Source organism: Oryctolagus cuniculus, chromosome 10, assembly GCF_964237555.1.
Source record: "Oryctolagus cuniculus chromosome 10, mOryCun1.1, whole genome shotgun sequence".
NCBI lineage: Eukaryota > Metazoa > Chordata > Mammalia > Lagomorpha > Leporidae > Oryctolagus > Oryctolagus cuniculus.
Window position 1 is genome coordinate 102,659,021 of NC_091441.1, and position 18,741 is coordinate 102,677,761.

At 46.7% G+C, this 18,741-nt stretch overlaps 1 protein-coding gene across 6 annotated transcripts in view; it reads left to right on the plus strand.

Annotated features, from left to right (window-relative positions):
* KIF15 (kinesin family member 15) overlaps positions 1-18,741 on the plus strand; it is an 82,834-nt gene that overhangs the window by 54,526 nt on the left and 9,567 nt on the right. For all 6 annotated transcript variants that reach the window (XR_007921580.2, XR_011379568.1, XM_070050937.1 and 3 more), the window contains exons 15-27: positions 305-440; positions 1,450-1,591; positions 4,038-4,235; positions 5,304-5,411; positions 5,588-5,693; positions 7,103-7,268; positions 8,232-8,382; positions 8,597-8,682; positions 9,871-9,940; positions 12,076-12,162; positions 13,769-13,873; positions 14,234-14,356; positions 17,153-17,299. Coding sequence is in view for 4 of the 6 variants with exons in the window: in XM_070050937.1 (XP_069907038.1) it covers positions 305-440; positions 1,450-1,591; positions 4,038-4,235; positions 5,304-5,411; positions 5,588-5,693; positions 7,103-7,268; positions 8,232-8,382; positions 8,597-8,682; positions 9,871-9,940; positions 12,076-12,162; positions 13,769-13,873; positions 14,234-14,356; positions 17,153-17,299 (1,625 nt within the window). In the remaining 2 variants the exon portion in view is untranslated. The remainder of the gene's footprint in view (positions 1-304; positions 441-1,449; positions 1,592-4,037; positions 4,236-5,303; positions 5,412-5,587; positions 5,694-7,102; positions 7,269-8,231; positions 8,383-8,596; positions 8,683-9,870; positions 9,941-12,075; positions 12,163-13,768; positions 13,874-14,233; positions 14,357-17,152; positions 17,300-18,741) is intronic.

Here is an 18,741-nt window from a genome sequence, read left to right on the forward strand (position 1 = left end):
TTACCAGAAAGCTGGATTGGAAGCAGAGCACTCAAGTCTTGAACCGGTGCCAATATAGGATGTTGGCGTCACAGGTGTCCGCCTAACCCGCTATGCCACAGCACTGGCCCCTGAGCACAACTTCTAATTCTCTTTGGCAACTGTGTCTGCTGCTAAGTTGCAGGCTTCTGTGTTTTAGGAGCCACCTGCTGACCCATGTTCTGGTTGTCCTCCTTGTGCCTCAAAATTGGTACCTCTCAGAGTACTTAAAAAAGTACTTTGTTACTTTAACCTTCAAAAACTGAGATGGCTTCCTTTGTATCAGGTCAGCCGGGATTGTCTCCGAAAGCTCAGAAAGAGCCATTTGCAAACACTGAGAAGTTAAAGTCGCACCTCCTGCAAGTCCAGACAGAGCTGAATAATTCAAAGCAAGAATACGAAGAATTCAAGGAACTGACGAGGTAAAGTGTGGTGCGCACGCGTGCTTGCCTGTCTGCCTACAGTCTGACTCGCTGTAGTGTCGCTGCGGATGGTTCAGTTGATCAGCTCTCATCCGGGCAGCCAGCTTGTGTGGACAGAGAAGGAGCTCGCTTTCCGCTCTGGCGTGTATTTGGGGTGAGCTGGGCGGGACAGACGTCGTGGGCAGCGCTCTCCCGTTGGGATGAGCATCCAGCACTTGCAGAGTCAGGTCTCTGTCAGGTTACCACATGTAAACCACAGTTGTCGCGAACTAATGCTTTTAGAAATTTGAAGTTTTGGCTGACGCCGTGGCTCACTAGGCTAATCCTCCACCTGCAACGCCAGCACACCGGGTTCTAGTCCCAGTCGGGGCGCCAGATTCTATCCCGGTTGCTCCTCTTCCAGGCCAGCTCTCTGCTGTGGCCCGGGAGTGCAGTGGAGGATGGCCCAGGTCCTGGGGCCCTGCACCTGCATGGGAGACCAGGAGAAGCACCTGGCACCTGGCTTCAGATAAGCGTGGTGCGCCGGCCACAGAAGCCACTGGGGGGTGAACCAACGGAAAAGGAAAAGGAAAAGGAAGACCTTTCTCTCTGTCTCTCTCTCTCACTGTCCACTCTGCCTTTCAAAAAAAAAAAAAAAGGAATTTGAAGTTTTATGATATTCTTACCTGATGCTCATTGTGTAAAAAGAAAAATGATAAACCACATTCACATTATAACTCACATGAATGCGGTCCTAAAATATAAAGATGGGTTCATTTTAGAAGTAACACCACGCAGGGTATCATCATGGACAACTTGGGCTTTTGAAGTTGATCTCTACCATTTACTACTTGTGTACCTTAAGCAGCCATCCATCTCTGAGCTGTGTTTTCCCCAATAGCAACATCAGAGTATTATCTGAGAAAATATCTCTAAATGAGAAAACTATAGTTATGTGAGAGTTCAAGCTGTAAAATATTCTGCAAATACTTGACTACCTGAAATAACTCAGTTTTACAATATCTGTTAGGAAACGGCAGCTAGAAATGGAATCAGAGCTTCAGTCTTTGCAGAAAGCCAACCTTAATCTTGAAAACCTTTTGGAAGCGACCAAAGCCTGCAAGCGACAGGAAGTTTCCCAGCTGAATAAAATCCATGCTGAAACGCTGAAGGTGGGTAATCTGAAACAGTGCTCGCTCTTAGGTCCGTGCTACTCTTTTTATTCCTAGTAGAGTCTGATGGCTTAGCTGCATGCAAGATGGAATCCCTTGTAGACAGGTCAGCCCCGGTCCTACTGGGCCTAGTATTGGATGTTTACCCCAGGACAAGATGGGACCCACATTCTAATGTGCCTACAGCCCTACGCAGGGTTTCCTGGTATGGGAACCTTAGCTTTCCTTATCCATCATAAGCTTAAAACACCAGTAAGTCGGCGTCCGTAATGATTAGTTTAGCAGTGATGCTTTTTGTGTCTCTTAATGGAAGACTGCTTTTCCTTTGTGGAAGTGATGCACATGGCAGTGGCAAGTCTCACCCTGTAGCTTTCCAGCAGACCAGCACTGGCTGTGGACGCAGCTGATGTCGCTAAGTCAATCAGTGTCACCTCTGTTTTCTTGATTTTGCACAAATTGATAGCATGTGTTGCTGTCATTCTGCCCAGTGTGTTGTTGTTATTGTTGTTGTTGAAAGTAATATTTTAGAGTTTACCCCATGCCAGAAAGGGAAAAACCTCTCCTGTTTTGTTTTTGCTTTGCAACTGCACAAGAGTCCATTAAATGGATTGGTCAGCTTTTCATCATATCAGGGAGTCAGTGAGGCAGACTGCTCTGTAGAGAAGAGGTTTGCTGGGCTCATGGTTCTGGAGGTGCGAGGTCTGGAAGCCCCATCTGACGTGGATCTTCTCTCTGGCAGAGCGTTACATGGCAGGAGACCGCATGTGTGTCTCTGCCTATAAAGCCGCTGGGATTCAGTCAAGGGCCCCACCCTACTGAGGTTATCTATTCCTAATTGCCTGGCAAAAGATAGAGTTTCCACCCTCTCAGTACCTCACAATGGGGAGTAAATTTCAACACATGAAGCCTTAGGGGACACCCAGACTGTCTGCAGACCACAGCAGTGTATCATGATGTATTTAACCTGCTCTGACTATATAGGAAAAAACGAAACTCACACTCAGTTTCCAGTGTGTTTGAATATTTTTCATATGTTCATATCCATTTGTATGAGGAGGTTTCAAAAAGTTAGTGGAAAACATGAAATTAAAAGATGATGTAGGGGCTGGCACTGTGGCGCAGTGAGTAAAGCAGCTGTCTGTGGTGCCAGCATCCCGTGTGGGCACTGGGTTCAAATCCCGGCTGCTCCACTTCCTATCCAGTTCCCTGCTAATGTGCCTGAAAAGGCAGTGGAAGATGGCCCAAGTCCTTGGACCCCTACACCCATGTTGGAGACCTGAATGAAGCTCTTGGCTCCTGGCCACTGTGGGGAGTGACCCAGCAGATAGAAGAACTCTGTGTGTGTGCTCTCTCTGTGGCTGACTTTCGAATAAGTAATTAAATCTTTAAAACAAAAAGAAAAATGATGTGAGTTTTCTATGAACTTTTTGAAGACCGCTCCCCTATCCTTTTCCATGGAAAGGCGTGTTTTCCCGTTGGTTGTCTTTTTCTTCTGGTCTGTAGGAGGATTTGTGAATTGATGTTTAATGTTTCTTCCATACACTGCCACCGTGTTGCTTGTCCTTCATCTTTGCATGTGGTCGTTTTGTTATACAGAAGTTTTATGGTTGTGATACTGCTAGGTTTCTTGAGCTTTTAGCCTTGTGACTTTTATGCCTTTAACTTTATTTTTATATTGAGGTGCTTGTGCATCTGCTATTTTATTTTTGAATGATATAGAAAAGGAATTTTTTTAGTAATTCATGTTTTTCTCATCACTTCTATTCCTGGACTTTGTATTTTTCACCAATGTTCTATATGAGTATAAATGTGCATATAAGATACTGTTTGTGATTTGTTAATTTCTTTTTTTTTTTTTTTTTTTTTTTTTTTTAAGAGACAAATAGAGAAGGATCTTCCACGTGCTGGTTCGTTGTCCAGATTCCCTCAACAGCTTTTCTGGGCCAAATCCAGGAGCTGCTAACTCATTTTGGGTCTCCCACATGATGGGCATGGACACAAGTACTGCTGCCTCCCAAGGTGCAGGTTAGCAGGAAGCAGGACTCAAACCAGCCACGCTGTTAGGGAATGCAGGTGTCCCAAGCAGTGACTTATCCATGGTGCCAAGCATCCACCCAGTTTTAATGACTAGTCCCTTATAATGCATTTTTATGTAAGTGTTTTTTATTGTACATTTACTCATTGTAGGAAGTTAGATGTCAGCTTTTCAGGCTTTGCTTCTTTTTAATTATATTAGAATTTTGCTTGGACTATGCTGAACTACTAGATTCATTTCCACATGGGCATTTCTGTGCTGTTTCACAGGGATATTTTATTCCTTTCTTTTGATGAATAGAACTTTAATTTTATTCTATGATAAAACTACTGAGTATGCTGGGTTTTAGTTTGTTTTTTTTTTTTTTTCATGTGTGCTAATGTTGTTTTCCATAATCATTTTCTGCTGCAGATTATAACTACACCAACCAAGGCTTATCAGCTTCGTTCTCTGCTGGTGCCAAAAATGAGCCCTGAAATAGGGAGCTTTACTCCTGCGCACACTGAGGAGTCCAGCAAAGTAGATAATGACATCGCAAATGAGCCCATTCCCCCTGAGATGAGCGAGCAAGCATTTGAGGCCATTTCAGAAGAGCTGAGAACAGTGCAGGTAATGCTTAGTTTTAGAAATAGTAAATAATTGAACACTTATTTAAATAAAGTTGCTTTATCTGCCATTTTACCTCCCTGTAATTTGTGCTGTTCAAACCTGCTTAGTGCTGTAATTGTCTTGCTAAGTCTGCGTATGTAAAGGTCCCTGGCTAGGAAATCAGCCTGCCCTTCTCTTTTAATTCACTTTGCAGTCTTTAGCAAGTCATTTTCCAACCTCTGTGGATTTAGTTCCTTCATGCATAAAATGACCAGACTGCCACAAGCAAACCAGTTCCAGAACTGACGTGTATGGCATGATGCTGAGTCTTGTACAGAGAGTGAAAATAATTTGAAAAACTGTTACACATGAGATGTTTGACAGCTTTTAGAGTATTTGAAATAACATGTGAAATTTGATTATTTCAGAATTTAGTCATTTGGCGATTTTTTCACAAAGCTGTCCAATAAAACTTGGAATGGACCAGACTGCTCCCCATCCCAAGTCTGCCCCTCCCAGGCCTTGGACGTCCTTGGATGAGGTTATCTCTTGCAACCTGAGGAAGCTTCTTAGAAGTCTCAGGTGGCATTTGGTTTAACCCAGGATATAAAATTGTTTTAAAGTTTTTACTTATTTTATTTAATTGAAAGATAGCGCTCTTACCTGCTTGTGCACTTAAATGCCCATAACAGCTGGGTCTGGGCCAGGCCAAAGGGAGGAGCCTGGAACTCAGTCTAGGTCTCCCACATGGGTGGCAAGGACCCCAGTACTTGCCCCAGCCTCTTCAGTATGGGATGAGGGAATCTCAAATGACATGTTAACTGCAGCCCCAAATGCCCACCCCAGGATGTCAGTTTTAATCACTCTGTCCTCTGTGTTTCACTTGTTACCTTTGATGGAGGGTGTTCTGAAGCATGAGACACTCTATAGCCTTTTGAAATGGTTTTCTACCCCCAGTCAGGCCTTGGATACCTTTTTTCAGTGAAACTTTGAGTTTGCTTTGTGTGTGGTCTCTAATGCAGAAGAAAAGGTGGGGTGGTTGAGAATTCCATTGGGAGAACTTTGGTGACTGAAGTCTCTGTGTTGCAGGAACAAATGAGTTCTCTTCAAGTCAAGTTGGACGAAGAAGAGCACAAAAACCTGAAGCTGCAGCAGCATGTCGACAGACTGGAGCATCACTCCACACAGATGCAGGAGGTGAGACAGGCGCCATGTGCCCCATGGCCTCAAAGACAGAGCCCATGGGAGGCCATGATGTCAGCTGCACGTTCTGCCCTGAGAAGGAGACAGAGAGCACAAAACAGGTTAAGGATCTGCAGCGTGTCGTGGCTGACCAGTGTTCCTTTTCCAATAAATGCATGTTTTTCCCAAAGCTTTTCTCATCAGAAAGAACTGATTGGGCCAAACAGCAGCAGGAGCATCTCTCACAGTTGAACATCCTTGACAAGCAGCTGCGAGACACTCAAACCAAGAATGACTGTAAGTGAGAGCGCCGACGGGCTTTGTGGCTCTGTTCATTTACATAATGCTGCCCTGGCTTTTGCTTGGTTCCATTTCACTGTTACTTGTCGTGAGATGACTAGACATAAGCTGTGTGTGTGGTAGCTGAGTAGTATATCATAAAAGGTAGTAATTACCTTCAGCATTGTCAACACATAAATGATTCAATTGTTTGCTTAAAGTTTTAAGTAAACTGCTTTGAGAATGAAGTCTCTTCAATTCATAAGATGAATATTTTGCTATTGACAACAACACATAAATTAGAGACTTGTAGATATTTGTAGATGTGAGAATCTTATTTGATGGCTAGTTTTTTATTTCTCCCTTCATCAGAGTATGTGCAAGTAGTTTATAATACAGCTAAAATGAAAGCCGATCTGTTTCCTTTAGAGTTATTTATTTATTTGAAAGGTAGAGTTAGAGAGAAAGAAGGAGAAGCAGAGATCTTCTATCTACTGGGACTCCCCAGATGGTCACAATGGAAGGGCTGGGCCAGGCCGAAGCCAGGAAGAGCCTGAACTCCATCCTGATCTCCCACGTGGGTGGCAGGGACCCGAGCACTTGGGCCATCTTCTGCCGCTTTCCCAAGTGCATTATCAGGGAGCTGGATCAGAAGTGAAACAGCTAGGACATACATCAGCACCCCATGTGGAAAGCTGGTGTCGCAGGCAGCGACATAACACTACACCAGGGTGCCAGCCCCATTTTTGTTTAATTACCTAATTATATTTGCAAGTGGAGTCTCATTAGGACACCAGAAATGCTTAACCTGTATTGTGAAGTTCTGATACATTTCCAAGGGATTTGTAATTCATGAGATTATATTGGGGCCGCCGCTGTGGCGCAGCAGGTTAACGCCCTGGCACGAAGCGCCAGCATCCCATATGGGCGCCGGTTCTATTCCTGGCTGCTCCTCTTCCCATCCAGCTCTCTGCTGTGGCCTGGGAAAGCAGTAGAAGATGGCCCGAGTCCTTGGACCCCTGCACCCATGCGGGAGACCCAGAAGAAGCTCCTGGCTCCTGGCTTTGGCCTGGCCCAGTCCAGTTGTTGCAGCCATTTGGGGAGTAAACCAACAGATGAGAAACCTTTTTCTCCAACTCTGCCTTTCTAATAAATAAGTCTTTAAAAAAATTTTTTTTGATGCACATTCTGTGGGAGAAATCTGCAGAAGTCTAGTTACCTGTGAGCTGACTCTTCCTTTTTGATAGAAATGTTTCAAAAAGCATAAGCAGGGAAGAAGAAAATGAGAAGAGACAGGCCCCTCTCTGAAAGAGGTCCCTTACCTTGAATGTGCGGATTTGGCAAGGGGACCTCCCGAGTTCATTTGCCTACTTTATGAAACACACTGGTGAAGATCGCCGTTGAGGATTTGTTTTGTTTCTGCTTAGTCCTGAGGAGCGAGGTGCATGACCTGCGGGTGGTGCTTCACTCTGCCGACAAGGAGCTGTCCTCTGTGAAACTGGAGTACAGCGCGTTCAGAGCGCGCCAGGAGGAGGAGCTCAGCCAGCTTTCCGAGAGGCACGTGCACGTCCAGCTGCAGCTCGACAGCGTCAGGTACCCAGCTTCCTCTGCGGCTCCAGGCTGTTGCTTGGCTGTGACCTAGGACTGCTGGAAATACACGTGTTGTAAGTCCAGCGCACGCTGGGGAGTGCAGAGGGGATAAACTAGCCTGCAGCTCAGGATCGTCGGTCTCTCTCTGTCTCAGCCCCGCTTCCCTCTGTGGGGTGTGCTTGTTTTCTGCTGCACTGAGGACCAGCCTCGAGGTGACAAGGAGCAGTATGCCTCAGACAGATAGCTCCAGACTTTGGCTTTTGCCCTAACAGTTGCCAAGAAATGTGCTCTCCTATTAGCCAGATGTTGTTCTCGAACAATTGGAGCCGGTTCTGCTTGAGTCACCCGCCAGCCTTTACACCGTTTCCTTACCGAGAGTTTGGGGTGGTTGTTTGCTAGTTCTTGCCTGAGCTCTGAATGTTTGGGTGGGCAGCAGCATGCTAGGGAGGAGAACGAGAGCATGAAAATCAAAAACAGCAGTAAACCATTCTTTGCCAAGGGAATTTTTCATTTCTGTCTTGCTCAGATTAAAGTCACATTGGCCATCTCAAGAAAAAAAAAAACACCTTTCTAGAATTGAGAAAGTAAGTGATAAATGGCTGGAGTTGAGCTGTCAATAAAACTTGGAAATTAATAGCCAGTAGCCTAGCTTATGGCTAAGTCTAGAAACCCCTAAATGAGACTGATCTCCCTACCTTGCCACCAGGTAAGCATGTCTGATTGAAACCACGGAGGAGATGATAGAAGAGATGCCCATAGGCTCACTCCCCACACACACTGATGCAGCGGGCCCCGCACGGGCACTTACGGCAGACATTTCACACAGGTCTGCGCGGGGCCTTGGCATTGGTCAGGGCCATGCAAATTGGGCATGGCCTGTGGATGGCAGAAATGGAAGTGCAGGTGATCCGACTGGCAGAGATGCACGCAATGGTACACTCACGTTGTCTGTGTTTTCTGATAAAGATTAGAAAAGGAAAAGCTGCTTGAGAACCAAGCCTGCCTGCAGGACTCCTACGAAAACTTACAAGAGGTGATGAAATTTGAAATCGACCAACTGTCGAAAAACCTCCAGAACTGCAAAAAAGAGAATGAAACTCTGAAGTCTGATCTGCACGTGAGTTGTTAGAGGTGTTGGTAACTGAGTCACTGGTGCTGGCTCTGCAGCTGTCCCCTGTGTACAGGGCGGAGACCATCCTAGCCTCCCCCCTGCCCTGCCCCAGTTCCACTGCGGGCCCCAGGGCCTCCCACAGACAAGGTGCCAGACCTGTTTGTTGATTCCACGTTGCCGGTGACAGTTACCTCACATCTGACATTGTGCTGTCTTGTAGAATTTGATGGAGCTTTTGGAAGCGGAAAAGGAGCGCAATAACAAGTTATCGATAAAGTTTGAAGAAGATAAAGAAAACAGTTCTAAGTGAGTGCTGTGAGTCTCTGTGAGTTACGTGTCACAGTGGTCACTGCCACGTTCCTCATCCTGTGTGGGCTTTATTGCTGATGTCTTATAAAGTGTTCCAAAGTGGACATCAGAATCTTTTGTATAACTGGCTGTGTGGAGACGCGAACGTTCTCCGGGCATTCGATGCTAACTCGAGTCTTTTTTTTTTTTTGGACAGGCAGAGTGGACAGTGAGAGAGAGAGACAGAGAGAAAGGTCTCCCTTTGCCGTTGGTTCACCCTCCAATGGCCGCCGCAGCCAGCACGCTGCGGCTGGCGCACCGCACTGATCCGATGGCAGGAGCCAGGTGCTTCTCCTGGTCTCCCATGGGGTGCAGGGCCCAAGTACTTGGGCCATCCTCCACTGCACTCCCTGGCCACAGCAGAGAGCTGGCCTGGAAGAGGGGCAACCGGGACAGAATCCAGTGCCCCAACCGGGACTAGAACCCGGTGTGCTGGCGCTGCAAGGTGGAGGATTAGCCTAGTGAGCTGCGGCACCGGCCTAACTCGTGTCCTTTTAAGTGAACAGCAGCTGGTGGTGATCAAGCTCAGAAGCTGGTCTCAGGATAGAGAATGACCTCTATTTGTTCCTTTTGTTGGAACATGGGGAGATTTGGTTTCTCTGCCTACTGTTTTTCTGGCTGTTCTGTGTTTCGTGGCCTCTCGGTATGAGTGCTGTCGTCTTTGTTCCCTCTCTCCAAGTCCTTTGCCTTGGTGCCGTCAGGCCATCTCTTGGCCTCAGCCACTAGCTGATTATCCGTCAGTGAGAAGAACGTGCTGTTCAGTAGACGCTTCCAGAGCTCTCCCAAGGTGTCAGGTTCTCTCCTGGGCCCTGGGTTACCTGGTGCACACGGAGCAGGTCACTAGTTGGGAGGCAGACGGTTATCACTTAGCCACTCAGACACTTTGCGATGTCCAGCATGCTGACACTGTTCTGGTAAATGCCGGAACATGGACAGGTAAGACATCAAACAAGGTGGCCCTGTCCTCACAGATCTTACACTCCAGCATACAGATAAATACCTACTGCCTGTTAGCCGATATGTCAGGCAGCAGTAAACACTGAAGAGAGAAACAGGGTGGGGTGTTCTGTGTCTTCTGTACTAACAGATTCAGTAACCCTTTCCACTGAATGAGATTAGGGCTAAAAGATAATTCTTCTCTTCCAGAGAAATCCTGAAGGTTCTTGAGGCTGTGCGTCAGGAGAAACAGAAGGAAATGACCAAGTGTGAGCAGCAGGTGAGTCTCCTACACCTGTAGGATTTGGCATTTGTAACTTTTTTTTTTTAAGATTTATTTTTATTTGTTTGAAAGACAGAGTTACAGAGAGAGGTAGAGACAGAGAGAGAGGTCTTCCATCCGCTGGTTCACTCCCCAGATGGCCACAACAGCTGGAGATGTGCTGATCCAAAGCCAGGAGCTTCTTCCGGGTCTCCCATGTGGGTGCAGGGGCCCAAGCACCTGGGCCATCCTCCACTGCTTTCCCAGGCCATAGCAGAGAGCTGGATTCGGAGTGGAGCAGCCGGGTCTGGAACCACCACCTATAAGGGATCCCGGCGCTTCAGGCCTGGCTTTAACCCACTGCGCCACAGCACCGGCCCCAGCATTTGTAACTTTTATTCCTGATGCCTCAAAAACTTTATTATAAACTTTCAAATATTGGAAACTGGTAGTAAAGTAGTGAGTGTTTGACATAGCAGTTAAGACCTTCCTCAGAACAGCCATCTCCAACAACACCGACATCCGTAACATGGCAGGGACCCCTCCCATAAACGCATGAAAATGAGAGGTTGAGTTGTCAAGGGGCCTGGCTAGGGCAGATGCAGCAGGGGCATTCCAAAAAGGGCCTTCTGGGAACAAGAAGGTGACGGGGACTTTCTGAGAAAAGCCACCTTGCAACTTGAACATTTTTAATAAACACATGTGCAGCCTTGTAACAGTTATGTAAGCAGTGCTACAGCTCTAAAATATACAATCCAGATTTGTGTAACTGGGGCCGGCGCTGTGGCATAGCAGGTAAAACCACCGCCTGCAGTGCCGGCATCCCATATGGGCACTGGTTAGAGTCCCAGCTATTCCACTTCCGATCCAGCTCTCTGCTGTGGCCTGGGAAAGCAGTGGAAGATGGCCTAAGTCCTTGGGCCCCTGCACCCACTTGGGAGACCTGGCATTGGATCAGCTCAGCTCCAGCCATTGCAGCCAATGTGACCAATTGGGGAGTGAACCAGCAGATGGGAGACCTGTCTTTCTATCTCTGCCTCTCCTCTCTCTGTGAAATTCTGCCTTTCAAATAAATAAATAAATCTTTAAAAAAAAAAAAAAAGCTTGAAACAGGATAGTGATACTAAAAAAAAAAAAAAAAGCTGTGTGACCAAATACATAAAGGAAAAGCAGAGTTGTTTGTTATCGGGTGTTATCTTATCGGGTTGTAAGGCAATGCCCTGCTTTATTCAGTGGCCTGCCAGCGTAAAAATGAAGCTGCTAGGGCTGGCCTTCCAGCATAGAAGGTTAAGCCTCCGCCTGCAGACCCGGCATCCGTGTGGCTGCAAGTGAGTTCCAGCTGTTCCACTTCCAGTCCAGTTCCCACTAATGCACCTGGGAAAGCAGCTGGGGATGGCCCACGTCCTTGGGCCCCGTCCCCACGTGGGAAACCTGGAAGAAGCTGGCTCCTGGCTTCGGTCTGGTCCAGCCCTGGCCATTGCAGTCAGTCAGCAGATGGACAATCTCTCTTTCTCTTTCATTCTCTGGAACTCTGCCTTTCACGTAAATAAAATAAATCTTTAAAAAAAAAAAATCTGAGCCAGTGTTGTTGGCATAGTGGGCTGAGCTTCCAGCTGCAGCACTGGCATCTCATATGGGCGCTGGTTCTAGTCCCGGCTGCTCCTCTTCCCATCCAGCTCTCTTTTATGGCCTGGGATAGCAGTAGAAAGCAGTACTTGGGCCCCTGAATCCACGTGGGAGACCTGGAAGAGGCTCCTGGCTTCAGATCAGCTCAGCTCCCTCCATTGTAGCCATTTGGGGAGTGAATCAGTGGATGGAAGACCTCTCTCTGTCTCTCCCTCTCACTGTCTGTAACTCTACCTCTCAAATAAATAAACAAAATCTTAAAAAAAAATCAGTGATAAAAAGGTAGATTTTTTGACTGATTCTGTTATTTTTCCTCACTTATATCTCTTAACTCTCAAATTGCTGTAGTCGTAATTTGTTGACAGAGATCCTAAAAAAGTATTTTCTTTCAGCCTAGTTCATCATTTTCAAGTATTTTTCCTAGTATAGATTCTATCATATCAAAAGCAGATTTCCACATTTTTTCTCTATGTGTTATTCACTTTGTAATTTATTTCTTTTTCTAAAAATATGTGGTTTTCCCATAGATGACAAAAATACAGAAACTGGAAGAGAGCTTGCTTACTACTGAAAAAGTGATCAGTTCTCTGGAGAAGTCTAGAGATGCAGACAAGGTAAGTGGAGTTTGAAGCGTCATCCCTCTGCGCATTTTCCCTATAAATGCATGTTTACCGCTCTGTCTTCTGCCGCATCTGACTCCTCCGGAGTTTCTGGTGGCTAGCATGTCTGTATGCAGCTCTGCCTTGTTCGTCCTGCAAGGGTGCCAGAAAGCACAAACCACCCTGTCACCTTGCACGACAGTGTTTCTAAAACATCTTTACCTGTACACCAGGGTGCTGGTAGTAGTGTTACCCATTCTTGTGGACTGTTAAGTACCATGATACAAACTCTCAACTCTCGTGTTGACTTTAACTAGACTAACAAAAAAAATACTGGGGCCGGCGCTGTGGCATAGCGGGTTAAAGGGCGGCCTGCAGCGCCAGCTTCCCATATGAGCGCCACTTTGAGTCCCAGGTGCTCCATTTCCAACCTAGCTCCCTGCTAATGCACCTGGGAAAGGAGCAGAGGATGGCCCAAGTGCTTGGGCCTCTGCACCTACGTCTGAGTCCCAGAAGAAGCTCCTGGCTTCCGGCTTCAGCCTGGCCCAGACCTTGCTGTTGCAGCTATTTGGGGAATGAAACAGTGGATGAAAGACCTTTCTGTCTCTCCCTCTCTTTGTAACCCTGCCTTTCAAATAAATAAATAAATCTTTTAGAAAATGTATACCCAAGCATAAGATTAAATATAAAATCCTTTCTACATTTAGCTTTTATTTATTCATGAAACCAAAGCAAATAATTACAGAAAATAATGCAAAGCCGTTAAAATATACATTGATAACATTAACAGGTTGTGAGACATGTATTGTTTCTGCTGAAATAAAAATGACTCCTGGAGCCGAGTGTTTGGCCTCGCAGTTAAGCCTCCCTCTCAGAGTACCTGGGCTCAGTCCCTGGCTCTGCTCCCGTCCCTGGCTTCCCAGTACAGCCTCGAGAGGCAGCAGTGATGCTTCAGTGATGGGATCCCTGCCCTGGCTCAGCCCAGGCCAGCTGCAGCTGTTGCAGGCTTTTAGGGAGCAAACCAGTGCTGAGAATGCACTTGTGCACTCTTTTTCTTTCTTTTTTTTTTAAGATTTACTTATTTATTTGAAAGGCAGAATTACAGAGAGGCAGAGGTAGAGAGAGAGAGAGGTCTTCCATCCGATGGTTCACTCCCCAGATGGCTGAAAAGGCCAGAGCTGCGCTGATCCGGAGCCAGGAACTTCCTCCAGATCTGCTACACTGCTGCAGGGGCCCAAGGACTTGGGCTTTTACTGCTTTCCCAGGCCATAGCAGAGAGCTGGATTGGAAGTGGAGCAGCTGGGAGTTGAACCAGCAACCATAACGGGATGCAGGCACTGCAGGTCTACCCGCTGTGCGACAGTGCCGGCCCCATTTTTTTGTATTTACTTGTTCTTGTAACTGCTCTCTGTCTTCATTTCCAGCTCTTTCCCTCTCCTCCCACCCTCCCCGCCCCCGCCTCCTCTCCCTTTCCCTCTCCCCCTCCCTTCCCTTTCTCTCACTGTCTCCTTGCTTCTCAACCGTTTATTTGCTGTTGCTCTTAGAAAAAAAAAATGCCATCACTTAAAATTGACCTCCGTAATGTCATGGAGAATGAAGATACTGTTTGTGTCCTTCTTAGGAAGTTGTAGCTGACCTCATGAACCAGATCCAGGAGCTGAGAACATCTGTCTGTGAGAAGACGGAAACCATAGACACCCTGAGACAGGAGCTGCAGGACATCAACGTAAGTCCAGGCAGCAGCACGATGCCACGCTGGCGCACGAGACGCACATCACACACTCCTCGCAGTGTTCTAGTCGCAAGAAGATACCAGGGTCACAGCGGTCTGGGGAAGCCAGTTAACCTTGGTGGCGGCCGCAGCTGTAGGCCGCCGACAGCACCAGACAGTTTTCCACTGACACCTGTGGGATTTTTTTTTCCATTTCTCTTTGCCATTCATTTGTTCTTCCACAAGTATTTCTTGAATTCACCTGTGTTAATCTGGTCATTACCCTGAAACTCAGGCTCATCCTTAAGGTATTTCAATCTACAAATAAGCAGGGAATACAGTAGCCAGCTTATATCATGACTCTCTAATCTGCAGTGCAAATACAACTCTGCCTTGGCTGACAGAGAAGAGAGCAAAGCACTGATCAAGCGACAGGAAGTGGATATCACGGATCTGAAAGAAACCCTGAGGCTGAGAATACTCTCTGAGGACATAGAAGTAAGTGTTAACATGTCATGATCTTTTTAAAAAAAATTATGTATTTATTTGAATAGGACAGAGAGAGAGGGAGACGCTTGGGACGCCCACATGACCCATCTGACTCCAGCTTTCTGCTGAGAGGCAGCAGGTGATCGTCCCAGAACTTGGGTCCCAGCCAGCCGTGTGGGGCCCCAGATGGAGTTCTTAGGTTTGGCTCAGACCTGGCCCCGCCCCTGCTATTGTATGCACTTTAGGAGCAAACCGGTGGGTAGAAGATCTGTCTGTCTCTGTTTGTCTGCCCTTCAAATAAATAAGTAGATAATATTTTAAGTAGGGTTTTCTTGCTAAAGTATGCTACCCACAAAGCACATTCAACAAATAGGTACTGAATGCACCTGCTCTCAGCCTGTCCCCGCCCGGCATTCGGGAATGGAGGAGTGACTGCCAGCATGTTGCTTACATCAAAGTGTGCACTCCAGCTTCAGAGATGTGTGTATGATGATAAAGTCAGCAATGCAGGAGCACAGAAAAGAGGGAGATTGTGCCCGAGGAAGCTCCCAGGAGCCCCTCAGAGAAGGCTTTGCCAGGGAGGGAGGCTGGGCACTGGGATATGCGTGGGAGTGCCCAGCACAGTGGGAACCAGGGCGAGCAGCGTGGAGCTCGGAAGCTGGGGACAGATGGGACCTGTGGAAAGTGCCTCAGGGAGCTTAGCTGTGACGTTTAGGAACCCAGTGCATAGACTTTGCACCCATGCAGAAGGTGAGGTGTGAGCTGAGAAGAGAAGTGGACACCGAGCTGGGGTGGGGAGAGGACTGGCAAGCGTTTGAGAACCACAGAGCTCGGGTGTTGGCATCCGGCTGCCTGTGGGCTGCGCAGAGGGGATGCAGGCAGGCAGAGTGGGCCCCAGGGCTTGCTAACTTGAGCACATCTAAGATGGAGAGAATAGAGGCCACAGAAAGTTACTGAGTTGTGTTTTATGGATTCCAGTTCTAAACTTGAAGAACGCATAGGGCCAGCTGTCCAAGAGGACATTGAGTCTGAAGCAGCTAACATAGGACGATATAAGTCGATTTAAAGAGATCGCTGAAATCCTGAGTGAAGGGAAACTGAGTAGAATAGCAGCAAGTCATTGAGAGCCTCGAGTTGGAATTCTGGCGGTGTGACCTTAGGGGGGTGCCTTTCTCTGGGCCTCCTTTGTCCCGTCTGTCGTGACGGCACTGCCTGTTGCACAGGGCCTTGTGAACATGAAACAAAGCAGGAAGTGGACAGCACTTAGAATGCCGTCTGGCACCGCACAGCTGCTCGGGACCTGCTGGCTGGGAACTGTCTCAGGGGCCGGCTGGAAGTTGCACCCAGTAGCCACAACCTAAGGCCTCACACAAAGTCTAGCGGGCTAAAAATTCAGTTCCACACTGCCTAGTGCCAAAGCAGAAAGGGAAGTGGAGCTGCCCCAGGGGGAGTCCTGAGTGATGGAAGTCCAAGGCCATGTGTCGAGAAGCTCTGCCTCCCTCCCCTCCTCCCTCCTTCTGTTTTTCCTTAAGAACAGTATGTCTGGATACTGAAGTATCTCAGGTTCCAGACCCTTCGTGTTCCTCTTATGCTTCCCACTTTATTGTCTAAAAAGCCATTTTATGACTAGAGTTTGTGAACTGTCAAATCATCTACATGTCACTGTTGTAATGATACATGTTGCAAAGTTGCAAACCGATGCAATAACATGGGAACAGTGAGTGAGATATAAATACTGTAAAAACTGAGTGAAGGAGACTGTTATTTGCAGTGGGTATGAATGTCACCATTGCCTGATTATCTGTTAGAGTAAGTTTAGTAATGGGTTACAAATTAATTGTTAAAAATATGTTTACTATACACCATCAATAATCATTTTAACAGTTTAAAGAGACTAAAAGAATTCCATTCACAAAGACCACCAAAAGTATAAAAACCTTAAGGAAGGATATATAGCTATTTTTTTTAAAGATTTATTTTATTTATTTATTTGAAGGACAGAGTTACAGAGAGAGGTAGAGAGAGAGGTCTCCCATCCGCTGGTTCACTCCCCAGATGGCCGTAACGGCCGGAGCTGAGCTGATCTGAAATCAGGAGCCAGGAGCTTCTTCCAGATCTCCCATGTGGACTTAGGGGCCCAAGAAGTTGGGCCATCTTCTACTGCTTTCCCAGGCCATAGCAGAGAGCTGGATCAGAAGGGGAGCAGCTGGGACTAGAACCAGTGCCCATATGGGATGCCAGCATTTCAGGCCAGGGCTTTAACCCACTGTGCCACAGCGCTGGCCCCTGTAACAACTCTTAAAGGCATTATTCCTTAGGGATGGGAGAAAAATTAAGTATAAAGAAACCCAGCATGTAGTGTAGTAGGTTAAGCCTCCTCGTGTGGCACCAACATCCCATCTGGCCACTGTTTCAAGTCCTGGCTGCTTCACTTCTGATCCAGCTCCCTGCTAATGGCCTAGAAAAGTAGTAGAAGATTGACGAGGTGTTTGGGCCCCTGCACCTGCGTGGGAGACCTGGAGGAAGCTCCTGGCTCCTGCCTTCAGATCAGCCCAACGCCAGCTGTCACAGCCATTTGGGTAGTGAACCAGCAGATTTAGGATCTCTCTCTCTCTTTCTGTCTCTCTCTCTCTGCCTCTCTGTAGTTCTGCCTTTCAAATAAATAGCTAAATCTAGATAAATCTTTAATATAAAAAAAGGAAACATCACAAAATTATTTTAAAGAATTGTGCATAGTAGTGGTTTGCAAATCTCCATTGGACTAGCTCCATTAAATGTTTCCTTTGTGTGGTTGTCTCCTAACAGAGGGATATGCTTTGTGAGGACCTGGCTCACGCCACTGAGCAACTGAACATGCTCACAGAGGCTTCAAAGAAACACTCGGGGCTGCTGCAGTCTGCCCAGGAAGAGCTGAGCAGGAAAGAGGCCCTGATCCAGGAGCTGCAGCACGAGGTGAGATGCAGAGGTGTCCTCCAGGCCGGGGGTGGCCACGGCCGGGTTGTCAGGACTTGCCTGCCTTGGCTGACTTTCCCATGTTCCAGAGGTGAGCTGACGGGGTGTGTCAGTCACCAGCAGACTCGTCAGGGATCCTGAGCCTGGAGCCTAAGCGAAACAATGTGGGCTTGCTCCCGTGAGTGGAGATGTGCTTGGCTGCCTCTGCTCCTGCTCTGGGCTCTTGCCACAAAGCACGAGTCCTGCCCCGGCGGTGTAGGCATAGCCGATGGCTCTGTCAGCTGTTGGCTGCGGCTCTTGTTTTATGTCTTGCGTTTTTCTAAAACGACTCTTATTGCTTGTCAAATGTAATCTTTAAAAAGTCTAAATACTGTGAGAGAAAGGGTACTGAATGGATTATAGTAATGGCAAAATTAGGTACAAGAAACCACTCCAGACTTTGCAATGTATTACTTTAAAAAATGTTCCACTTTTATAATTTCATCTTACTGCTTTTCAAACTGTTAATCGAGTTCTGAAAAAATGTCAAAGAAATATTTCTGCATACCTTAGGAAAGTTGTCTTTTTGTATATACAAAGATACTTCTGAAAGTTGATGGAAAATGGAATTAATTTGGGAGCAAACTTTTTTTAAACCCATAGTATTTCACAACATGCATTTTCCACAGACATCCTGGAAGCCCCGATTTGAGTAGAATTCTAAGAAACACCTTTAAAAAAAACTGAAAATGGTTGTATATTTATGGGGTACAGTGTGACACTTTGATATATGTATGCATTATGGGATGATTAAATCGACATGTCCATCACCTTGCATTTGGTTTATGTGCAAACATTTGAAATCTCTCTCAGCAAATTTGAAATATACATTACCAATGTATTCAGTTGCCATGTAATAAATCTCAAGAATTTATTTGTTCGTTCTACCTGAAACTTTGTAACCTTTAACCAACATCGCCCCACCTAGTCCAGCCTCTGTGAGTTGGGAGTCTTTCTGGGTCTGGCTTATTCCATTCAGCAGGATGTGCTCCAGGTTCGTCTGCATTGTTGCAGATGATAAAGTTTGATTTTTTCCAGGCTGAGTAGTGTTCCATTACGTGTATGTACTATATTTTCTTTGTCATCAGCTCCTTTGTCAGCTGATGGACACTAAAGTTGATTGCAGATCTGGGCTGTTGTGAATTGTGCTGCAGTAAACGTAGGAGTGAAAATGTCTCTTTAGCATATTATTTCAGTTCCGGTGGATGTGCACCCAGAACCAGGGTTGCTGGGCCATGGGATAGTACTATTTTTAGTGTAGTTTTTTTTGTTGTTTTTTAAGATTTTATTTATTTGCGAGGCAGAGAGGACTTCCATCTGCCAGTTCACTCCTCAAATGGCCGCAACATCTGGAGCTTGGCAGATCTGAAACCAGGAGCCAGGATACTCTCTGGGTCTCCTAC